Source organism: Amphiura filiformis, chromosome 8 (assembly GCF_039555335.1).
Source record: "Amphiura filiformis chromosome 8, Afil_fr2py, whole genome shotgun sequence".
Taxonomy (NCBI): domain Eukaryota; kingdom Metazoa; phylum Echinodermata; class Ophiuroidea; order Amphilepidida; family Amphiuridae; genus Amphiura; species Amphiura filiformis.
In genome coordinates, this window is record NC_092635.1 from 43,989,646 (window position 1) to 44,011,847 (window position 22,202).

The 22,202-nt window shown below is 36.9% G+C and overlaps 1 protein-coding gene across 2 annotated transcripts in view; it reads right to left on the bottom strand.

The window, feature by feature from the left end:
- The window catches only part of LOC140159083 (uncharacterized), a 91,053-nt gene that overhangs the window by 18,517 nt on the left and 50,334 nt on the right, over positions 1–22,202 (bottom strand). For both annotated transcript variants that reach the window (XM_072182425.1, XM_072182426.1), the window contains exons 2-14: positions 17,612–17,746; positions 10,002–10,118; positions 8,321–8,617; positions 7,515–7,901; positions 6,893–6,949; positions 5,898–6,074; positions 5,347–5,453; positions 4,202–4,429; positions 2,795–3,023; positions 2,214–2,372; positions 1,358–1,421; positions 770–947; positions 31–80 (exon numbers count right to left, since the gene is read on the bottom strand). In XM_072182425.1, the coding sequence (XP_072038526.1) occupies positions 31–80; positions 770–947; positions 1,358–1,421; positions 2,214–2,372; positions 2,795–3,023; positions 4,202–4,429; positions 5,347–5,453; positions 5,898–6,074; positions 6,893–6,949; positions 7,515–7,901; positions 8,321–8,617; positions 10,002–10,118; positions 17,612–17,672 (2,111 nt within the window). In that variant the 5' untranslated portion in view covers positions 17,673–17,746. The remainder of the gene's footprint in view (positions 1–30; positions 81–769; positions 948–1,357; positions 1,422–2,213; positions 2,373–2,794; positions 3,024–4,201; positions 4,430–5,346; positions 5,454–5,897; positions 6,075–6,892; positions 6,950–7,514; positions 7,902–8,320; positions 8,618–10,001; positions 10,119–17,611; positions 17,747–22,202) is intronic.

Genomic DNA, 22,202 nt, shown 5'->3' on the forward strand with positions numbered 1-22,202 from the left:
AATCTGATAATAAATCATAATTTAGCTTACTTGTGATCCATATCAATTGTCACACACTCTGGGTGAGAATAATTTCGTGTCTGTGAAAAAAAATAATAAAAAAGACTGTCATTCTAATGTTAAACGATACATGATTCTTAAAAGTGTCATATTGTGGAATTACTACAACTGAATGGGGCGTAACAACACTTTCTTTACCAATAACTATTACCTTAACACAACTACATTACTTTGAATGTAGTCCATAATTGCGTATAATTAACTTTATTAACTATAATTATTTGCTGCTTAAAACACCAAACATACTACATGCTTTTTGACGTTTTTATATTCTTTGTGCAAGTGTCCGTAACGTGGCCGTAGGGTAGCGTGGCCGTAGCGTGGACGTAGCGTGTTCGTAGCGAGGCCATAACATGGACGTAGCGTGGCTATATAATATAGCGTGGTCGTCTATGTGTGATACTCATTACACAATCGTTGAACAAACTGCATCGCATCGTAACAACATTACATGACTGATCGACATAATAGGAAAATTTACAGAATTTACTATCATGTATCTTTTAATTATTATTTACACCTTATTTTCAATAAAGCTTTAAGAATAAAGATGTCATGCATGTATCCATCTTCGTCAACATTATTGTAAAGGTCCACTTTTTAAAGTCCCCCAAATCCCATAAAACCCAGACTATGTGCCTGATCGCCTCGGACAACATTAACTTTATACTTAAATTACTTTTCAAATTACAGTTGTGCAATAACTTACATCTGAAAACTTGAGTGTATATTCGACGGGATCCGACTCGTTAGTCATGGCGATGTATTTCCCGGCATCTTTCCCGTCGTCAAGGTGGACTCTGGCACTCAATATTACTGTGTTGATATTGTCTTCCAGATGGAGAAATTCTTTGTCTTGGTCGGAGTACGATTTGACGATAAATGGTCTGTAAATAAAACGAAAGAAAAAATCAAATTAAAACGTATTCTTATTTTGTAGGAGGCATTTTTTTTATCTCCGTAACATCGACAATCTTTAGCTATATTAATATGCAAGGGTATTTTATCATATCTGTCATTATTTGCCATTATACAAGTTAACTCGATACCTCTCACTAGGACATTTCTATTTTAAAATCTTTGATATGAGATTACTTGTGTTAACAGTGTCGAGGCTTCCGTGTTTTTACATCCAAAAGCAATAATCATTGTGTCTCAACCAACGGATAACAAATGAAATAAAATCTATAACAGTTCTATGGAAACGAAACGGTTTTGTCAGCAAAGCTGTTTCTAATACATTTTGCAGAAAGTAATTTATAATATTAAAAATCCCGATTTGTACGTTCATACTTACTCTGGGTGGTTTGGAAGCAGTCCCGGTAACGAATTGAATCTTGCGTTTGAAATACCAAGATAATCTGTAATAAGAGGTATAATTTAAATGTACTTAATAATGGAGCCAGATTTGGTCGATCTTTTCATTGACCAACGATGCTTGGTGGATCATTATTATTTATGAAAACCAATTATAATTGAAGACAGAGATAAAAAAAAAGACTAGCTTGCATCTGACGTCATCCCTCAATCAAACTCGAGCACGGTTTGTTTACAAGTGTTTTGATGATAAGTTGCTGAATGCGGCGGTAAAACCGGGCACCTTATTATTAATTTTGCACCTTCAAACATATAAATCATCTCAAAAGTTAGGTCGTTATAGTAGGAAACTTTCTTTCCCCAAGGCCCCATGTCAACAATGTCTAGAAAAGTTGCTTTTTGCCTTGTAAAAGTACGTAATTTTTCACCATTTTCTGCTATTCCTTTTCTCCGTTCGGCACCAGATAAATCGACCTTCCTTTTTACGCGCTATAAACTAATCAAGGATTGACAGTGACGTCAGACGCAAGCCACTCTTTTTATCTCTATCTTCTATTATACTTGCGATTGAGTATTGTTAATTGTTATAACATTTAATCTTTGCATGAAATATGTTGTCCATTACAATTTTTAGTTGATAGTTCCTTAATAATAAGTATCGAAGCAGCATCGACGGTCGATCGCAAGATCGATCAAGTTTGGCTGTGGAGCCTTTAGTAACTTGCATTAATCAATAGTTACTCTAACATTCAGATGTTGATGTATAATTAACAAAGACAATGTACAATATCCTAAGCATACTTCAATTAATATAAAATATTGTATCAAACCCATACCAGGCCATAGATCTTCAGGCATTTCGGTGAGGATACCTCCTGGTACACGGATTTCTCCTTTTCCGTCTGTTACTGATTTTAGGTTGTCTTTGCCAGTGGAAGGCGGGAACTTCACTTCCTTGTTGAATTGCCGAGTATCGTAGAGACGTACAAAGAGTGCTGTAACATGAAAACAAGGTTTAACTTCAGTAAGAGTACCTTGATATATTTGTACGACATTTTACTTTAACTTTATTTTCTACAGTGCAATTTAAAAGCATTTAAATAAGTTGAGAATCGGTTATAGTATTTTTACTACGAATACGCCGTCGGTTATCACAATACCGGTGCAGCCTGTCCCTGTGTGAGTGGTCGAGATTTCGTCAGATGTGTCTCTGACTTTATTCATGTCCTGATAAAGGCAGAGACACATTCGACGAAAGCTCGACCATTCACACAGAGACCAGCTGCACCAGTGCTGTGATAACCGACGGCGTACTCATGCAAATACCAGGCAATAACTTTTATGAATCCCGTCTTATAATAAGAATACTATATGAAATACTATACTAAATTATATAATTACTACTATGAAAACTTACCCAAATTGTTCTCTAATAACTGAAAAGGAACGTCAATACGCTGTGTATCATTCCATTTGAAGTGCACTACCAGACTCTTTACCAAGAGATCAGCTAAATCATTAACCACCTCCAAGACTTGTACCGCTTCGTTACCACGTGGTGCTGTCAAATTCCAGGCTCGACTGTTTATGCCTTCTCGTTCTTTACTTCCGACGTCTACTATATTATCAAGTATTTTCATTGTAGTCTACAGAAAATTAATAGAAAACATAATAAAAACGATTGCAGAAAGAGAGAATCTATGTTCCAATATTAATACTTTATAATATACAGTGACCTTGAAATAAGTGGCAGAATTCCAATGGAAGTGTAAAGACCACAATTTTACAGTGCGCCCTCTTTTTTGGGACAAAATAGGAGCACACCGGCTGGGTGGGAAAATCGATGTGCAGCGTATGAATTTGGGGGAACTTTTCATCAAAACTGTAAAATACTGGTAAAAAATGTTATTTCTGCATGTTACTCTGACATTTGTACATTTTGGGGGGAACTTTTCATCAAAACTGTAAAATACTGGTAAAAATGTTATTTCTGCATGTTACTCTGACATTTGTACATTTTGGGGGGAACTTTTCATCAAAACTGTAAAATACTGGTAAAAAATGTTATTTCTGCATGTTACTCTGACATTTGTACATTTTTGGCTATACAGCTTGGTATTTTCAGTGATTTTTAAGCACCTTTTTCAGATGCCATGCAAGAAAATAGTCCCCCTCTTTTTTCAAGCACTGCTCAGCTCTAATTTAACCCTATGAAACCTCATACAATGAATGAACAACGAATGATGTTGACGTAGAAATGGTAGAAATAGATTAGGATCTGCCATACCCCTGTGAAATGTTTACGAAAAGTGTTCCACAGTGGTAGTACGTTTTTCAAATGGAATAAGGTAAGGTTAATTATTTTGAAACCCATACTCCCCCTGTATGCGGCTTTACATATATTCCACAACTATAGTGAGTATTTTAAATGGAAGTTACCCAATTGTCTATTCTATTTGAAACCAATACTCCCTCTGTGGAAGACTTTAGCTAAATCTTCCAGGGGGGTGTGGATTTTAAATGGAATAGATCATTGATGATATGCATCGGGGATTACTCCAGCGGTTTCAATAAGCAAAAACATGTATAACAATGCCACATACAAATAGAATAGTATGCCCTCATAATACTTCAATTGGTGGTTACAACTCTTTACCACGCGGCCACGTTTTTGTCCACAGCATCTAAATGAAACGGGTGTTAAAATTTACCTAGGTAATGAGAAAAATATAACCTCTCTTCTAACACCAAAATCTCAGTTTTGATGAGATAAAATGGGGGATGTGGTTGTTGATCTGGTCACACACCTTTAAGATAAACTTACCTCTGCAAATATTTTGGTATCCTCGTATGTAGGATAAAAACGTTCTGATTTCGATTGGTCGAGTGTGTTGTTTTGGATCTTAATAAGCAGACGAACTGCTTCGATATCTGCCGCCAAATCAGACGGATTCTCAAGACGTGATAAGGCTGTGCTGCTCTTCAAATCTTTCAGATGCAATAATATCAATGTCTTATTGCTTAAATCTGTCTCTTCCGAAAGATTTTTTAGCTGAAATGGAAAGAGATGATAGCTTTATTTAGTAGCCTCCAAGAGAGCAGTGGCGGCGCTACGAAGGTGGGTGGGGCAAGGGGGAAATTTCCCCCATATTTTTCTTGCCCTCCCAGTTCCCCCACACTTTTGAGGCAAAACCCCCAAATTACGTAAATTTCCACTTTTTGCGGCAATTTTTTCGATTTTGCCCCCCTGAAATGCACTTTGCCCCCCCCCTCCTATGCCCCCCCGATTTCCACTCTCTTGACCCAAAGGCTGACCGTAAATGGGCTATTCTATTTAAAATCCACACTACCCCTGGTGAAGATTTTGGAAATGTCTTCCACAGAGGGAGTATGAATTTCAAATGGAATTAACACATTAGTAACTCCATTTGAAACTCACTTTCCCTCAGGCGAGGATTCTGGTTGAATCTTTCTCAGAGGGTGTATGAAATTCAAATGGAGCTGCCTAATGTGTTCATTCCATTTGAAATTCATACTCCCCCTGTGGTAGATATTTCCAAAATCTTCCAGAGGGGTAGTGTGGATTTAAATGAAATAGCCCAATTGTTCACATGATTTGTTGGGAGTGGCCTTCTTGTCCTTGTACTTTTTCTTCAAATATCGACTGTTCAGTGCCAGTATAGTGGATAAGTGCAATAACTGTCATGTGTAGCTGCCATGTGTAGATGAGTACAATATACTGTGTGTAAATTGCCAGATGTTCACATGGCAGCTATTGCTATGTTTTTTTCGCTTCTTGCCATAATTATAAGCCAGCATACTTACAGGCTTTTTTAAGCATGGCTTGAGCATTTTATTTGAACTTGGTCCCATGATCCCATCAGGACCCAAGCGTGTTCCACACGACGCGTTTAAACTATCTGACAAACAAATTAATAGCCATGTCGCAAACTTTGCTATAGTACATACCGTTGCTAATCGCTCCCGTTGTTCTAAAGACTGGCAATCATCTGTATTTGCTACTCCCCATATTCCAGTGTTGTTGCCCCCGTCGTAACAGTATCGAAAAGCTCGCCCTGATAAAACAAACAAATAAACAAAAGATGAGCACTAAATATATGATTTAATAATAAACCTGAAATTTTTCTAGCGACTTTTGTATCGTTTTTTGTTAAATCCTTGTTAAAGGGGCGTGGTCCAATTTTTTCACGTTCTGTTTTCTATCTTACTTTGAGGTCTTCCATTAAAATAATATGTTTCCAAATTTTGAGTTGTATTGCTCTTGCGGTTTTGATTATGTGAAGCAAAAACGTGTATAACAATGACTCATAGGATAGTACATATACTTCCGATGTGGTTACCACATATCACCACGGTTTTTTTCACACCATCAAAACGAAACGTATCTCGGGCGTATACCAAATTCTCAGTTTTGATGAAGAAAAATGGGGGATGAGGCTGTTGATTGGGTCAAGGACCTTTAATTAAACAAACATTGTAATATTGCCAGTGGTACTAACTTATTATTGGTTTTTCAGTTGTTTGATCTTCTTTCCTCCATCTTGCTTCGTTCCCCTCCTCTTCATTATGTATCTCTGGTTCCTTCACATTTCCAGGACATTCCATGTATTCAGTCGTATAAGCCTTTGTACGTGGCCACAAGATGTTTTCGGAGAATTGCAGCTCACACTGTGGTCCTGGAATAAGAACAAAATTAGGCTATTCCTTTTAAAATCTACACTACCCCTGTGGAATATTTGGGAAATATCTTCCCCAGCGGGATCGGAGTATGAATTTAAAATGGAATGAACACATTCAATCTGAATATTCCACAGAAGGAGGGTGAGTTTGAAATTCATACTCCCCCTGTGAAAGATACTTCCAAAATCTTCCATAGGGGTAGTGTGGATTTTAAATGGCATAGCCCCATATATGGTTAATATGACATTTTATTATGCAATTTGCGTCATGATAACAATAACGTTAGTTTATTTTGTGAGGACATCCAAAGACAGAAAATCTACGATAATGGCCTCCCTGCTGGCAAAATGTGTTGATCTGGTACGTGATGATATTAGAAACATTGGTTTATTTTGTGAGGACAGCCAAAGACAGGAAAGTCTACTTTGATGGCTTCCTTGCTGTATTATACAATGTGTTGATCTGGTACACGATGTTATTGAAAACATTGTTTTTTATTTTGTGAGGACATCCAAAGACAGGAAAGTCTACTTTGATGGCTTCCTTGCTGTATTATACAATGTGTTGATCTGGTACACGATGTTATTGAAAACATTGTTTTTTTATTTTGTGAGGACATCCAAAGACAGGAAAGTCTACTTTGATGACGTCCTTGTTGATAACACTGAATGAGTACAAGAACGTGCCTGATTTAGGTCATTTTCTCTTCCTGTGTGTGGTGGGGGTGTGTGTGTGTGGGGGGGGGGGGAGAGTCTTGTATATGTTTATATAACTTGTTGCCGCGTTCCTGTATAGGATGTTAATATTAACTGACCTTCTTCTTTTGTACACCACACGTCACACATTAGTTCTTTGTCCAGTTGACATTCCGCTGAAAATGAAAAAAGATGGAAAACATGAATAAGCTTTACGATTAAAAAAAAACCCTTTTATTTGAAAAGACGATGAATAACAAGCCAAGTATTTTTGATTCACATAATTTAGATTGTTACTTAATATTATTTTCGTTTTTGACTGAAAACTTATGTTTAAAAAATAGTATTAAGTGGATGATATTACACAATATTGTACCAACGATTTTGATGGTCCAATAAAACTTTGAAATAACATGGAATCACTTGGGTGGGTGCTACTGGGGTGGGTCTTTCCCCAGAATTGCGTTTGATCATAATCCCACCCAATTACAATTTTTTCAGCTCAAAAACCATGCAGTGGGGGTGCTTTACTCGGACGATTACATGGATACAAAATTGTTTCTGATTTAAAATCTAACTTAGGGATGAAATCAAAACTCGACAGCGGGTTGACCGCCGGTTACAGGCGGTTGAATCGCTTGCCATTGTTTAGAACAATAGAAACCGGCTCCAACCGGACGGAACCGTCCGGAACCGGTGGTCGACCACCGGTCGAGTTTTGATTTCATCCCTTATACAAACCTTCATTCCCTTGGAATATTTTTGATGGCCAACGAAGTTTCATAGCTCCACGTGTCCCACTTCTGAAATCAGTCCATTCCACCGCGTTGCCACAATACGTAAAAGTACAGTCTTTGTACATCTCCTGGATTCGTTCGTGACTTAAAACCTCTTGCCATATGTTAAGATAACTGAGTTCTCCCCGAAAGTGATTTGGACATGAAGAGTTGTCTCCATGATGCTCTGATTGAACTTTACACGACGACATATTCTTGAAATCAATCGTTTCATAGTTGTCGGCTGATTGTCCTAGTATTAGACGGCCGCCGTAGCTCAGCCCTTTCCCTACTGCGTACCGTGTACCTTCCGTGATCAATTCACCATTTTTGTAAACTTTCCAATCACCATCTTAGTAAAAAAAAGTGTGGATGTTAGTGTGTATTCAAGATTAAGACTGAATAATTGAAGGACCATATGGCTAAATTGGACACTCAGCGTTGTAACATGTGTATTACAAACTAAGCACACATAATTTATGATTTTAAACTTTTGATCTCAACACAAGATTAGTTTATGATTTTAAACTTTTGATCTCAACACAAGATTAGACATGCCTCAAATTTTCGGTCGTAACCTTCATCGGGAGACTGGCAATCCAAGTTTGGGATCAATGACCTTTTCGACACTTGACCCCAACACTTGGTCGTAGGCTCTTGGCAATTGGTATCGGCCAGGTCATTGATCCCAAACTTGGGTTGCAATATAAACTACGAATTGGCACACCGTATATCACATACGTGGAGAGAGTTAATGATCAATTTACTTACTCTTTCCCGTCCATGTAATTCCCAGATGAATCCATTGGTTGCTTTCAAATGATATTTTTTTGATCATTTTAGGAATCCCACCAATCAACATCCGAACTCCTTTTCCTATTGTCACTTGTAGTTCTTCACGGTACCTATTGGCGTAGGAGAGTAACGTCCCTGCGGGGCTGTCATCGAGCAACTTCAACCAACACGAGATTGTAAACGCCGTAAGTTTGGGGAAGTTCTTGCCCAAAAGAAGAGTGTAACGAACGGGATCTCGCTCTAGAAACTCCATTCGTGAATCGATAGCTTTAGCTTTGAGGTAGGAAAGGATAAAAGGTTAAACATGTCAGAATGGTTTTTATCACGTAGGGATAAAATGAGGGTGATTCCGAAAAGAAGGCACTATATCCAATAGCTGCCAGGTGTCATATATTTGGATTGAATACAGCGAAGAATGTAGAAAATTGTCAAATTGCCATAGGGCAGCTATTGTAGATATTGCCTTTTTGAACTCACCCCTTTGATATATAGCTTGATATTACCCGATCAATCACAGACAATGAATGGTAAAGCTTCCGTCAGAAGTAGTTGATTGCTCCATGAAGAAGCTGTAGTGGATGTTGCTTACATTATGTTCCTTAGCACAAGTGGAACATTAATATTCACAAGTTTTGAGTTTAAACTATAGCTTTAATAACGTGCTATCTTGAACATATCAAACAAACTCTGCCTTTAAAGAATAAATCAGTATTTTCCATCAGGGAAGTACGAAACCATGTGCTCACATAAATGTGCAGATTTTGATGTTTACAGAAAGCTGACAATAATCGATTGGGTGAAGTGTGTTTTTTTAAAGTGTCGGCTGCATTACTTCATTTCACCATGACCATTAAGTAAGACATGCTATATGCAGTGAACATAATGGTAACTTTAAGTAAAGCTTTTAGGATGCAGTCACTTATCATTCTCCAATCCATATGTTGCAAAGTGCGGTAACTTTTCTCTCTCTAGGTGAGAAATATGAAATCACTATAGAGAGATAAGCAATTGATCATCATCCAATGAAATAGCTCGTTATTTCTTTGGTTGAGAAGGACGACCCGTTTAATTGGTGATTCGGGCTGTTGTTGCGCGAATATTAGGAACAGACTCGGTTTGTATTATCAATTTTACTGTTAAATTGGCTATTCCAGTTGAAATCCATACACCTCCTATGAAAGACATGACTTTAATCTTTCACACAGGGGGTGTGGATTTCAAATGGGATTTCCTGAATGGGCGACTCCTCATTTGAAATCTACACCCCATGTGTGGAAGATTAAGGTAATGTCTCCCACAGTGGTAGTGTGGATTTTAAATAGAATAGCCCAATGTGTTTTGTGACGATAGAGACAACTCTTACATCCACAGTATGAACTCACAGTATAAGTATACTAAGTTATAGTATTTCTACGAGTAGACCGTCAGTTATCACAGTACTTGTGCAGCTGGTCTCTGTGTGAGTGGTTTAGCTTTCGTCATATGTGTCTCTGACCTGATGCAGTCTGTATGAATTCAGAGACACATCTGACGAAAACTCAACCACTCACACAGAGACCGGCTGCACCGGTACTGTGATAACCGACGGCCTAGAAATACTATAACTTATTATAAATACCCGTTTACTTATAATATGATTTTCTTAAGGTATACTTACAAACACACAGATGGCCGTTCCATTCAAAGCCCGGTCCACATTCACATTTGTACTTAAGTGTTGAATCAATGCATGCTGGTTCCCTGTAAAAGTTTGGGTTGCATACTGTTTTGTTTTCTGAAAGGCAAAACGAAATAGTTTAAATGTGCGGAATTAGCATTTGATTTGGGTTTGCGTGGGGTTAGACGAAATGGTATTAGACCAAATGGCAATAGACCATTCGCGTGATTGTATGAAGATAAGGACTCATGCATATTATAGTGGATTTTCTTCTTTTTTTTGTTCAGAAACTTCTGTTGAACAATTGGTGAAATATAAACACAAAGCAAAATAAATTAAAAACAAACAAACAAACAAACAAACAAGACAGCAAAATAGAGGTTCACCTTTATACAGAAACAACAAAACGAAAAACATTCATACTCAACTATATTATAGGGTGATCAAAAGAAATTACATTTTTAATTCAGTATAACTTTTTGTCATAGAAACGGTACAGAATTCATTGTAGTTTCAAATGAAAGCTAAGGCTTATTCGAAATTCATTCAGTATCACGTATTCACTTTTGCAGCATATCACTGGTCGACGGCGATAGTAAAAGTTGATGAGGCTTTCTGCACACAGACTGACCCTGTTTGCACTTAGCGAAAATAAGCTGCACACCCGTTCCCAACATTTCGCCAAAATGTTCTGATTTTAGGGTGAGAAAGGGTTCATTGCGCGGCGTTGGATCAAATGTCCAAAATGAAATTCTCAGAATTTGTATTACATTGCGAATTTAAACAAATCAAGGCAATGTAGTATGTCAGAAGGTATGCTACATGAGCGTGTGTGTGATTTGACTCATGATTTCTCCCGTCCCAAACGCTACCGACCCCTTAAGTAGTGAAGCTTTTTTTAATGTGGTCACATTTCAATACGATAGCTAAGTTATTTGTCAGTTCTCAAAATCAGTCAATAGAAGTGGAATGTTTGGTCTCACAAATTGGTTGAAGTAAAGGCGTGACGGAATTGAGAGTTTGAAAGAGTAATCAGTGGGTGGCCTTAGAGATGCTTGAACCCAGGACCTGTATTGTCACGTCTGAGGTTACAGGGACATGTAGTTGGAAGAATTTATTATTTTGTCAACGAAAGTAATAAGAAATATATGTGTGCGTGAAACAACGCTGCTATTTTTGTTTTTGCGTGGCTCATGTAAAGACTTGGGGGTCTAATTGTCTCGACGATAATAGCAAGGAAACATGTAATTTTCTAAGTGGTCTCGTGCCCGGCCGGCCAGACGCTAAAGGTTGATAACTGATACGTATTATAGTTTGTTCGTTTATTATTGGCGAAAATATCAGACTCATAACATCGTGATGGGGTTGGAAAAATATTTCTTGAAATATAGTGAATCGAGCACTTTTTGGCGACAGAATAAGTTTATGGTACAAATACGCGAGAAGCGCACGAAAAATGTTGCCATATTGAAGCTAAACTGGTGAAATGGGGTGCCAAAGTGAAGTAAATTCGCGCGAAGCACGCAAAAATTGTCACTTTTTAAAATGGCCAAATATGAGGTTAGTTTGGGCAGAAACCCACATACAGGCGTCTACATGGGGGATGATTTGTATGGACTATCCCCCAATCAAAATATTAAGAGGTATATCCCTAGCTCTTGATCAGAGCCCTCGCAGTACCTTAGAAGATCCAGAGATCCCCAAGTAAAATAAACCCAAGCAAGTGACTAGTATTAGTAAAGAAAATGTAAGGCCAATCCATTCTGTAAAAAATTAATACCACTCCCATGCATCACCCAGCAGTACATGTATTTGTACAGAGCTTGCCGAAGGCAAGCTTCACTATAGGCAAGTCACCAACAAGTAAAGTAGGACCACTTACAGATCACTGTCTACCTGAGATATTGGTCTACCCCTCACACCAACCGCGAAAGTCCAGTGACCGACGCGCCAGCGGAGGTCTTTACTATAGTGTCAGAGGGCATATGGCATGGTTTTTTCATTTTTTCTTTCAATTGGATGGAAAATAGGTTGGCTTTGGAGCAAAGCTAGTATATCCCCTCCCTCCTCCCCCGGATCTACTACGCCTATAGGCCTACTACGAAAGGATGGTGGGGAGGTGCTGTTGCCGTAAATGCGCTCAAACAACCCAGCAAACACACAACGTTTTCGACATCATTCGCAAAAGGTTATAAAAGGTTGTCAGAAAACGTTTAAATGTCGGGTTATATAAAGGGTATATTAAGAGTATAAAACGTTTTCATAACCTTAAAAACATTTTTGATAATCTACTGCTCAGCAAACAAAAATGTTTTACAGAAAACGTTTAAATGTCGGGTTATATAAAGGGTATAAAACGTTTTAATAACATTCCAAAAACATTCTTGAAAACTTGATACAAAACATTCTAAACAGAATGTTATTTTGGGGTTGAAAAAATATTTTGCGAAAAATGTTTGCCCAAAATATTTTCAATAACGTTTTAAAAACGTTTTCATGACCTTTATATAACCCGACATTTAAATGTTATTAAAAGGTTTTGAAAAAAAAAAAATTTTAAGAACATTTCTGTGTTTGCTGGGTTCAAATATTTTAACATAATGTTATTTTTAAAAGTATTGACACAATATTTGGCAAAAATGTTTGCAAAAATAGTTTACAATAACATTTTTGAACACATTTAAAAATATTGTTGTAGTGTGTTTTCGTACAAAACGTTTTAAAACGTTATCATGACCTTTATATAACCCGACATTTTAATGTTATGAAAACGTTTTTACCTAAACCAAAAGCCAAAATATAACTTATTTAAAACGTTTTTAAAACATTTTTTGTGTTTGCTGGGAAACCATCAAACGGCTCTATGTAATCGCCCGGCCATCCTTTGCATGCGCTCATGTTAGGAAAAAACACATGACCCTACCACCTTACCAGGAAAGGGGGTGGGTAGGGATGTCCAACTTCGTGGGTGGTGGTTGAGGCCCAGACACATATTTTTGTCCATTTGTGTAAAATATTATGATTTAATGGGCACAAACTTCCTATATGTTATATTGGTGGTTTTCTGTTATTTTTAGTGATAGATACTGCAAAAATCTGAAGTTTCTATGATTTTTGACCCAAAACCGATTTTTTGGCAAATTTGAGCTAATGTCGACTGACAATCAGCAATATTTTGAGGTTTTGGTCAATTATGTCGTTATTGGACGTCAATCTGTGGATATTTGTACTTTTTTAGTACACGATAAGATATCGAACGTTCTTTAAATAGCGATTATCCAGAGGGGGTTGCAGCTAACCCCTTCGTTAGATATATTACAAAAATACCTCAGTTATTAAACGTATACTTTCGACACCTCCGTGCTGACAAAAATACAATCCAAAAACAATACAGGGTATCCAAGGTACATCACAATGGGGAAAACAACAAAAAACAAGCAAAAATGAAACACAGAAACTGGACCAATACAAAGGACAGTAAACGTTAAACGAACCCCCCAAAAAAACACACCAATGCCCCGCCGAATTAAGAGGTGTCTCAAATAATACAGGGCTATCTTTGTCTATATTCCCGATGTCTTTTCTCATGAAACAAAACATCACTTACACTAATACGTTTCTATGCATTGTAATTAACACTTGGCTTATTCAAGAGCGATAAAGTAAAAACTTACTGAATCGTTTTATAGAAAATATAAAACTTCCAAGTATTTAAGTTATCGCTTTTCATTTTAATATTAAACGCACGAGAATTGAAAAGTATAAGTAATGTAAACATTTAATACTTAGGGCATTTTGAATACCAGGTTACCAATAACAATAAACGGTGTCAAAATTCAGCAGGCATGTTCCCATGTGATTTGCTAGGGTTGTGAGACTTATAATAAGACTAATTTTAAGTCTATGCATCCTGATTTTTTTGCAAAGGCGTTTCATATTTTCTTCTCCTTTATAATAAATTATTACAATAAAGACAAAAGAGTGTAATTAAGAGTGATATTGTAGCCTATGACAAGTGATTTTGAATGCTTAGACTTGTGCCAATCTGGGACTTTAGTTATTGTCAAAAAACGTGCAAAATAAGGATTTTGTCTTTTTTCGAAAATTAATTGAATATTGAATTTGAACTTTTATTCCCAGTTAGGACTGAACCATGTTTTATCTTGCATAGCAAGATAATATTTTTTTAACTCCAAAATTTGTAGCAATATTCTTTAAGCGGGAACAGATACAGATGCAAATGTGAGATACAAGTATTTTGTGAGAATTTAAAAAACCCAAAACATATTGATTTGACCTTTAAAGCTTATTTAATAGATATAAACATCTAACACTGCAAAATACAAGCAACAAGAATATTTTGATAGACATAAAGTAAATCTCTACGTATAGGGAAATCTCGTATATACCGCTCGCATCTAATGTGATTAGCTCTTCTGCCCTTCTCTGGTTTATATGAGTATCGTGTTTCGTATCAGACCGTCTCTTCTAGGCAAACTCAATTTTACAATACTGCCATTTTGTGGACCTCTCATAGGGCCTATGTTTACTTTGAAATTATTGAATTATTATTTTTTCTTATTTCAATTAGAGTTTCCATGATTACAAATGATCTTTGTTCCGGCACCTGTTTCCTGATTTTTTTGCAAAGGCGTTTCGTATTCTTCTTTATAATAAATTATTAAAATAAAGAAAAAAATGGGTACATAGTGATATTGTAGCCCATAACAAGTGATTTTGAATGCTTAGACTTGTGCCAAATCTGTGATTAGTTATTGTCGATGTCAGAAAACATGCCAAATAAGGATTACTTTTTCTTTTCAAAAATTATTGAATATTGAATTTGAACTAAAGGACCGAGCCAAGTTTAATCTTGCATACCAAGATAATATATTTTTAATTCCAAAAAATTAGTAGTAGTATTCTTGAAGCGGAAGTAAATACAGATGTAAATGTGAGATACAAGTATTTTGTGAGATTAAAAAAAAGAGGAATCTCCAGTGCAATTATTACGAAAAAAACACCCCAAAACATATTGATTTGACCTTTAAAGCTTATTTAACAGATATAAACATAAGCAACAAGAATATTTTGATAGACATAAAGTAAATCTCTACGTATAGGGAAATCTCGTCTATACTGCTCACATCTAATGTGATTAGCTCTTCTGCCCTTCTCTGGTTTATACGAGTATCGTGTTTCTGATCAGACCGTCTCTTCGAGGCAAATTCAATTTTACAATCCTGCCATTTTGTGGACCTCTCATAGGGCCTATGTTTACTTTGAAATTATTGAATTATTATTTTTTCTTATTTCAATTAGAGTTTCCATGATTACAAATGATCTATGTTCGTGCATCTGTATCCTAATTGTTTTGCAAAGGCGTTTCATATTCTCCTTTGTAATAAATTATTAAAATAAAGACAAAATAGTGTCATTAAGAGTGATATTGTAGCCTTTATACACGTGATTTTTAATGCTATAGAGACTTGTGCCAAACCCGTGATTAGGCCTACTTATTGTCGATGTCAGAAAACATGCCAAATAAGGATTACTTTTTCTTTTCAAAAATTATTGAATATTGAATTTGAACTAAAGGACCGAGCTATGTTTAATCTTGCATAGCAAGATAATATTTTTTATTCCAAAAGATTACTAGCAGTTTTCTGTAAGCGGGAGTAGATAAAGATGCAAATGTGAGATACAAGTATTTTGTGAGAATTTAAAAAAGGAGAATCTCCTGTGCAATATTGAATGAAAAAAACCCAAATATATTGATTTGACTTTTAAAGCTTATATAATAGATATAAACATATAACCATGATAATACTGCAAAATACAAGCAACAAGAATATTTTGATAGACATAAAGTAAATCTCTACGTATAGGGAAATCTCGTCTGTACCGCTCACATCTAATGTGATTAGCTCTTCTGCCCTTCTCTGGTTTATATGAGTATCGTGTTTCGTATCAGACCGTCTCTTCTAGGCAAATTCAATTTTACAATCCTGCCATTTTGTGGACCTCTCATAGGGCCTATGTTTACTTTGAAATTATTGAATTATATTTTTTTATTATTTCAATTACAGTTTCTATGATTACAAATTATCTATGTTCCTGCATCTGTAATTGTGTTAAAGGATGTTTTTTAGTTCTTGCATTAAGTTGCATCTCTATTTTTGTTGGCAACCAAAAGAATAATTTCAATGACATGATATTACTTATTAGGCATGTCGAAAGATGTGACGTGAAAATACAAGTCCGCACCAAATTGCCCTCTGCATCTTCCTGTTTAGCCCCAAAACAGCATTTTGGGGGCCAAAAATGCAAAATAGGGTGACGTTGCACAATTTTACGCGCTTCTCACGAACTGATTCTTTATTATAGCAAAATCACCTTTATTTTGGGCTAAACTGTCTTAGTAAAATCGGAACAAAATAGGGTTGTCCGCATCTAAATTTTAATGACACTGTCGATCTTATATGTAAACCCAAACTTGGCCACTTGAGTGCACATGCCTTCCTCAAGGTGAGTTTGGGGCCTCCAAATTTCAGCCAGGGCCCCCCCAAACCGGGTTGTTTGATGGCATGTAGAACTGTATTCATTTTTAAACAAAGTTGAACACGGATGGCGCTATTTATCTTAAATCTTGTTTGCATCTTTACAAAGGGTAGACAGTTGTATAATGGCATTAAAATATCATAAAAATGATTAACATATTGCAAGGAAATTAAAGGAATAACTCATATTATTGGGCTAAATTAAATTTAAGATATATGTAAATAGCGCCCTCAGTTTGCACACAAATATACAATTTATAGAATAAAAGGTAAAAATATATGTGAATATTAGTGTGATAGGTGTTGGTATTGTAAATGTTATTGCAAATTATGTAACGTTTTGTTAGAAGCATTAATAAATAATGGTCATATCAAACAACTGAAAAGATAAATCCGGCCCTGTATTCCACCAAGTTGACTTATTTTCCAGGCACGCACTGTATTCAACAGATTTGCATTCTTCGGGGATTTCAAATTCGTTGGTTCTATAAGGGTGGGAATGCTAAGCCATGATGATACTATAATCTGGCAACCCACTTTATATGTCAGCGGTAAATGACACTCATTGTAGAAATCAAGTCCTAAACTCATGGTAACTCGTTCCAGCCCCTGTCCTCTTTTCATACGAATACGGGAAGCGGTATGTTTATAGACGAATCCAACGAGCCAAGTCATGGTCAGGATTTGGTCGGCCATATTTGGTTCCCCGCATGCACCAACGTAAACAGGTGTTGTGAGTGCCCGATTCTTTTGTGTTGTAAACTGTCATCATTCTTTTGTCTACGTGTAACACGGGTGATAGAATGCAGTTTAAAATACCCTTCAAGGCCGCATCATTTCACAATTTAGGTAAGATAGCTGGGTCCCCGTCGCGGCTATGGCTGCCATTGAGGAGTAGGAATGCGTGAAATTGGACTCGTCTATAAACAAAGACTACCGTGTGGTAGGCCTTGGTGTAAAAATCAAGCTCTTTTTCGTATAATATTGTTGTAACTTTAATGTACCTTTGACATGCAATACAGCAGAAGACTATCTGATTACAACTCTTACCTGCGTATACTAGGATATTTAAAGCTGTGATGAATAAAAGGAGCAGCTCCGTCAAAGCCATGATGTTGAAGTGGATTTTGAAATGTGCGGTTGTCGATATCGAGACGATGCCTTCAAGTTTCAAAGTAGACCAATCTGTTAATAAAAAAGTATAGACATTGCTAAATATTAGTTTTGAGATCTGGATCCCTCCCTCTATTTGCTTGTAAAAATGTCAAAAGGACCGATGGAATGGTGTCAAAATGTTCAGACGCCATTTACTCAGAACAGCGATTTTGCGTATTCGGCAATCTGTCAAACTCATAATTATATAACGATGCAAACAATGTCTTTAAAAAAGACAACGCCATGGATGAAGATTAAAAAGTCTCATCTGGTTTATTTTAAGAATTTGCACAGACAGCAACATAGTTTTGTTTAGTTAAGAGCCAAAATATCTCAAGCGATGTGTAAGCTTTCGTTAAATTTTTATTTAGTTGGTGTAGAAATAAATAAAACTTATAAACCGGTTATTTTGATCAAAACTTATGAAGATATACAAGATGGTATATTCAAAACCATGAAAACGTGATTGTGTTTTTTTAAATCCCAATTTTAAGCCCCATAGGGTACATCACTATTCTTTTAAGACAATTTTGGCTGTTGATATATGCAAGCAAAACTCTCCCGAAAGCTTCAACATTACTTTAAACGTTTATTTATAAAACAAGAAGACGCTGTCATATGTGCCCTGTTTCAAAATATGCCATCTGTGAGTGTTCGGTTTGTATTGGAACAGTCTGTTATTTATGCATGCACATTGAGGAACATTTATTCGTTCAAAGCTTCTATATATCTTGTTAAGCATTCACTACATGGCCCAGACACGTCAAGCAAATCAGTTTTGCTATGTTGTATGTATGATACTTGTCATATCCCATAGGCGGCGCGCGTCCGTCAATACCCAGTCAAAATTGCTATGGCTTTCGAAATCAATGGTGTATATTTTCATCTGGATGTTGGTAAAACGTCTTTTTTACAGTTTAGATTCTCAGCGTTTAAGGGGTGTGTAGGGGTGGTTGTCTCAGCGTCTAAGGGGAGTGTAGGGGTGGTTGTCTCAGCGTCTAGGGGGTGTGTAGGGTGGTTGTCTCAGCGTGTAAGGGGTGTGTAGGGGTGGTTGTCTCAGCATGTAAGGGGTGTGTAGGGGTGGTTGTCTCAGCGTGTAAGGGGTGTGTAGGGGTGGTTTTCTCAGCGTGTAAGGGGTGTGTATGGGTGGTTGTCTCAGTGTATAAGGGCGGTGTAGGGTGGGTGTCTCAGAGCGGTGTTTTTCATCATTCCCCATTGATTAAAACATCACAAAAAGAACTATAGTATAAGCAATAAATTACAAATATGATGGCTGTATAACCTTACGCAAGGTGCTTGTCTTGTAAATTGTTCCACTATTACAAATACCCACTTTTGTTATCCTCCCCACGCTTTCAGCTTGTCCGGTCATTTTAATTTCTACATGGCTATAAAACATTCATGTTTCAAGCCCCAGAGGATCTGGCGCTATTTGGGAAAAGAAATCCGCTCGATTATTTATAACCCCATGAGATTAACCACCTGCCTATTGGTCAAAAAGAAGTTTTCATTATCAATTGATCCAATCAGCAACATTGTTACAATAGTTTCACCACGTAGAAAAATTGGGATGAATTATTTGCAAAACTCCATTTTGATTGGTGATCAAAATGAAAATATCATGTAATTGACCAATCAGAGGCAATGTTAGATCGACAGGTAGTGCTCAGGGAGTTAAGCATCCGTTAAGAAGTTTCCTATGTAAGAGAAGAAGTTTGTACGTGACAACACATCCCTCGAACATTAACAAAAAATCTTTACTTGATAGCTCATTTCTTTATTGAAATGGCGCGTGCTAGTTGACAGGTGCATTCAAAAAGGCGGGAACAATATTGCAGTTATTTGAAGAGGTAAATTGGTAACAGTTATGGCGTCTACTTTTCATTTCACAACGCGTCTATACTTTAACTTCTAAGGAACTTAATCCATAGATTATCAAATGACTTTGATCAGAGAGTGTACAGGCGCTATATTCATGAACTTCACTTTTCCTAAGGTTTGCTTTAGTCCGAAAATAAAATTCGCTAGCCCGAGACAAACTAGTTCGTTAGTCCGAAAATTAAAAGGGTTCACTAGTCCGAAAGATAGGGTAGGGGTTATAGGGTTGTGTGCTGACAAATTTCCTTTTGAATTATCGCGCCTTGGGGTTGGGGTTAGAATGACCCAGGGAATGACCTCGTGTATCGGGTGAGGCCCGGCGAAGCCGAGCAGCGAGGCCGAAGGTCGAGTACCGAGGCTAAACAACCTCGCTATGTGTATTTCTTAACCTCAGAGAGTCTTCTTGAAGGAGATCTAACGTATGTAGTCCGATCACAGAGCACGAGCATGACGAGAGAAGATCTTGCTTTGATACTTCTTCTGCGCTGCTTGCGTATTCTAATGTGCCCTGGGTAATTTAATTTGATTGTTTAACTTTGTTTACAATTTAAAGCTATTTCATGAGAGATATGAGAGCTGGAAACCCCTGTTCAAGTAATCATGCAAGAGGTTGTATATAAAGACATAAATGGGGAATCCTGTTTTGATCCGAAAAACAAATTCAATCTTATCTAATTTTGAATCTTGGAAATTCCCATATATGTGACCATTGTATTGCATGGTGTGGGTAAGTCCCTGTGTAATAAGGTAAAAGAGGGCTTTATAGAATTTCCAGTTTTACTACTTTGGTATAAAAGACAGACTAGAGAGTGTATCGTGGCAGATATGAGTTAGAACGTGGTTACTTTCTAATGTGTTATAGACTATAGTGCCTTTAAAAAGGTACTTGCGAGCCATTCAATTTGCATAGCCAATAATGTGCTATTATTCCAGCAATATAGCCTATAGCGAAGGAAATTTCGAGTGTAACAAAGTGCTCTTCTCTTACGAAAAGGGGAATAATTCTTATGTCGACTTGTGGAAGTCTGGTTTATCATGTTTTTGAACAACACATCTGTCGATAAAGTGGATGCAGAAAGGAGCCTGTTTCCTGGAGAAAGTGAGTGATTGGTGAAAGCAGCGCCATTTTGGAAATTGCCATTATGTGTAAGGATTTTATACGCAAAGGATATATAAATTCAAGTTAACAGTGGACTTCGCTGTCGTCCAGAGCATTGAATGCAACATAACTTTGTAATCAAGAACAAGCAGAAGGCTGCTGGATAAGTAACAGTCCTAAACAGTGTATTTTATTGATTATAAATGATGTTATGTATTTATGTTCAATTGCTAAATCATATTTTATACTAGCAAAGTGAATTTGGGTAAAAGGTGGTTTTGGCCTTGAGTCACTGCTCGAAATCTCCTTCGTATTGCTGGAATAATAGCACATTATTGGCTATGCAAATTGACTGGCTCACTGGTACCTATTACCAACTCGTAACAGTATGTACAACATACACCAAAGTGGTGCTATACTGGGTTGCAGAATTGTGCAGATAAAGGAATCTGCTAAGCAGGATGCACAAATATCAGACCTGAAACTGTTCAACTTTTCAGCGGATTTCAACTTTTTTGTTGCTCAAATTTACGCGTTTCCTTTTATTTTCAGACCAATTTGAGCTAATTTTGCCCAAATTTTACCCTGTTTTCAGCTTGTTTGAGCTCTTTTCATGCTAAAATCGCTCTTCATGCATCCAATACAACAGGTAAACACTGGATCATGGCGATGAGAAGGACATCATGGTTATTGTTTGGGTTAGGGTTAGAGTTAGAGGAGGTCATGGTTGGGGTTAGGGAGGTCCTTCTCATTGCCCCGATCCAACGCTTACCATACAAACATCGTATTCCTAGTAAAACTTTGTAATGTAATTGGATGTGACATCACGAATCGCTTCCACTTTCATGAACACTCCTGCAAACATTAGTACATCATACATGTAGTAGATGAGACATCAGTTAAGTGTATTATTTGCCGGAGTACATTTCATTATAGACATAATAATATATACAGGGGTTAATGTAACCGTAAGAGGAGTATAGAGAGTGCGAGCAATCCAATTTATCTACCATGGAAAATCTAATAATAAGTAACAAGCAGGTTCGCGACTCGAAATGTTCAATTTGGGCGGCGACTTTTTCTTTCTTCACAAAATTAAGGGTTACTTTCAGATAAATGTTGTTAACGATAATCTTCATCATCGTCGTCGTCGTTATCATCATCATCATCATCGTCATCATCATCTTCATCTTCATCATCATCTCCTTCATCTTCATCTTCATCTCCATCTTCATCTTCATCTTCAACTTAACCGGCATCTTTATCTTCATCTTCATCTTCATCATCTTCATCTTCATCTTCATCTTCAACTTCATCTTCATCATCATCTTCATCATCATCATCATCTTCATCGTCATCTTCATCATCATTATCAGCATCTTCATCTTTATCATCTTCATCTTCATCTTCATCTTCATCATCTTCATCTTCATCTTCATCTTCATCTTCATCTTCATCTTCATCTTCATCTTCATCTTCATCATCTTCATCTTCATCTTCATCTTCATC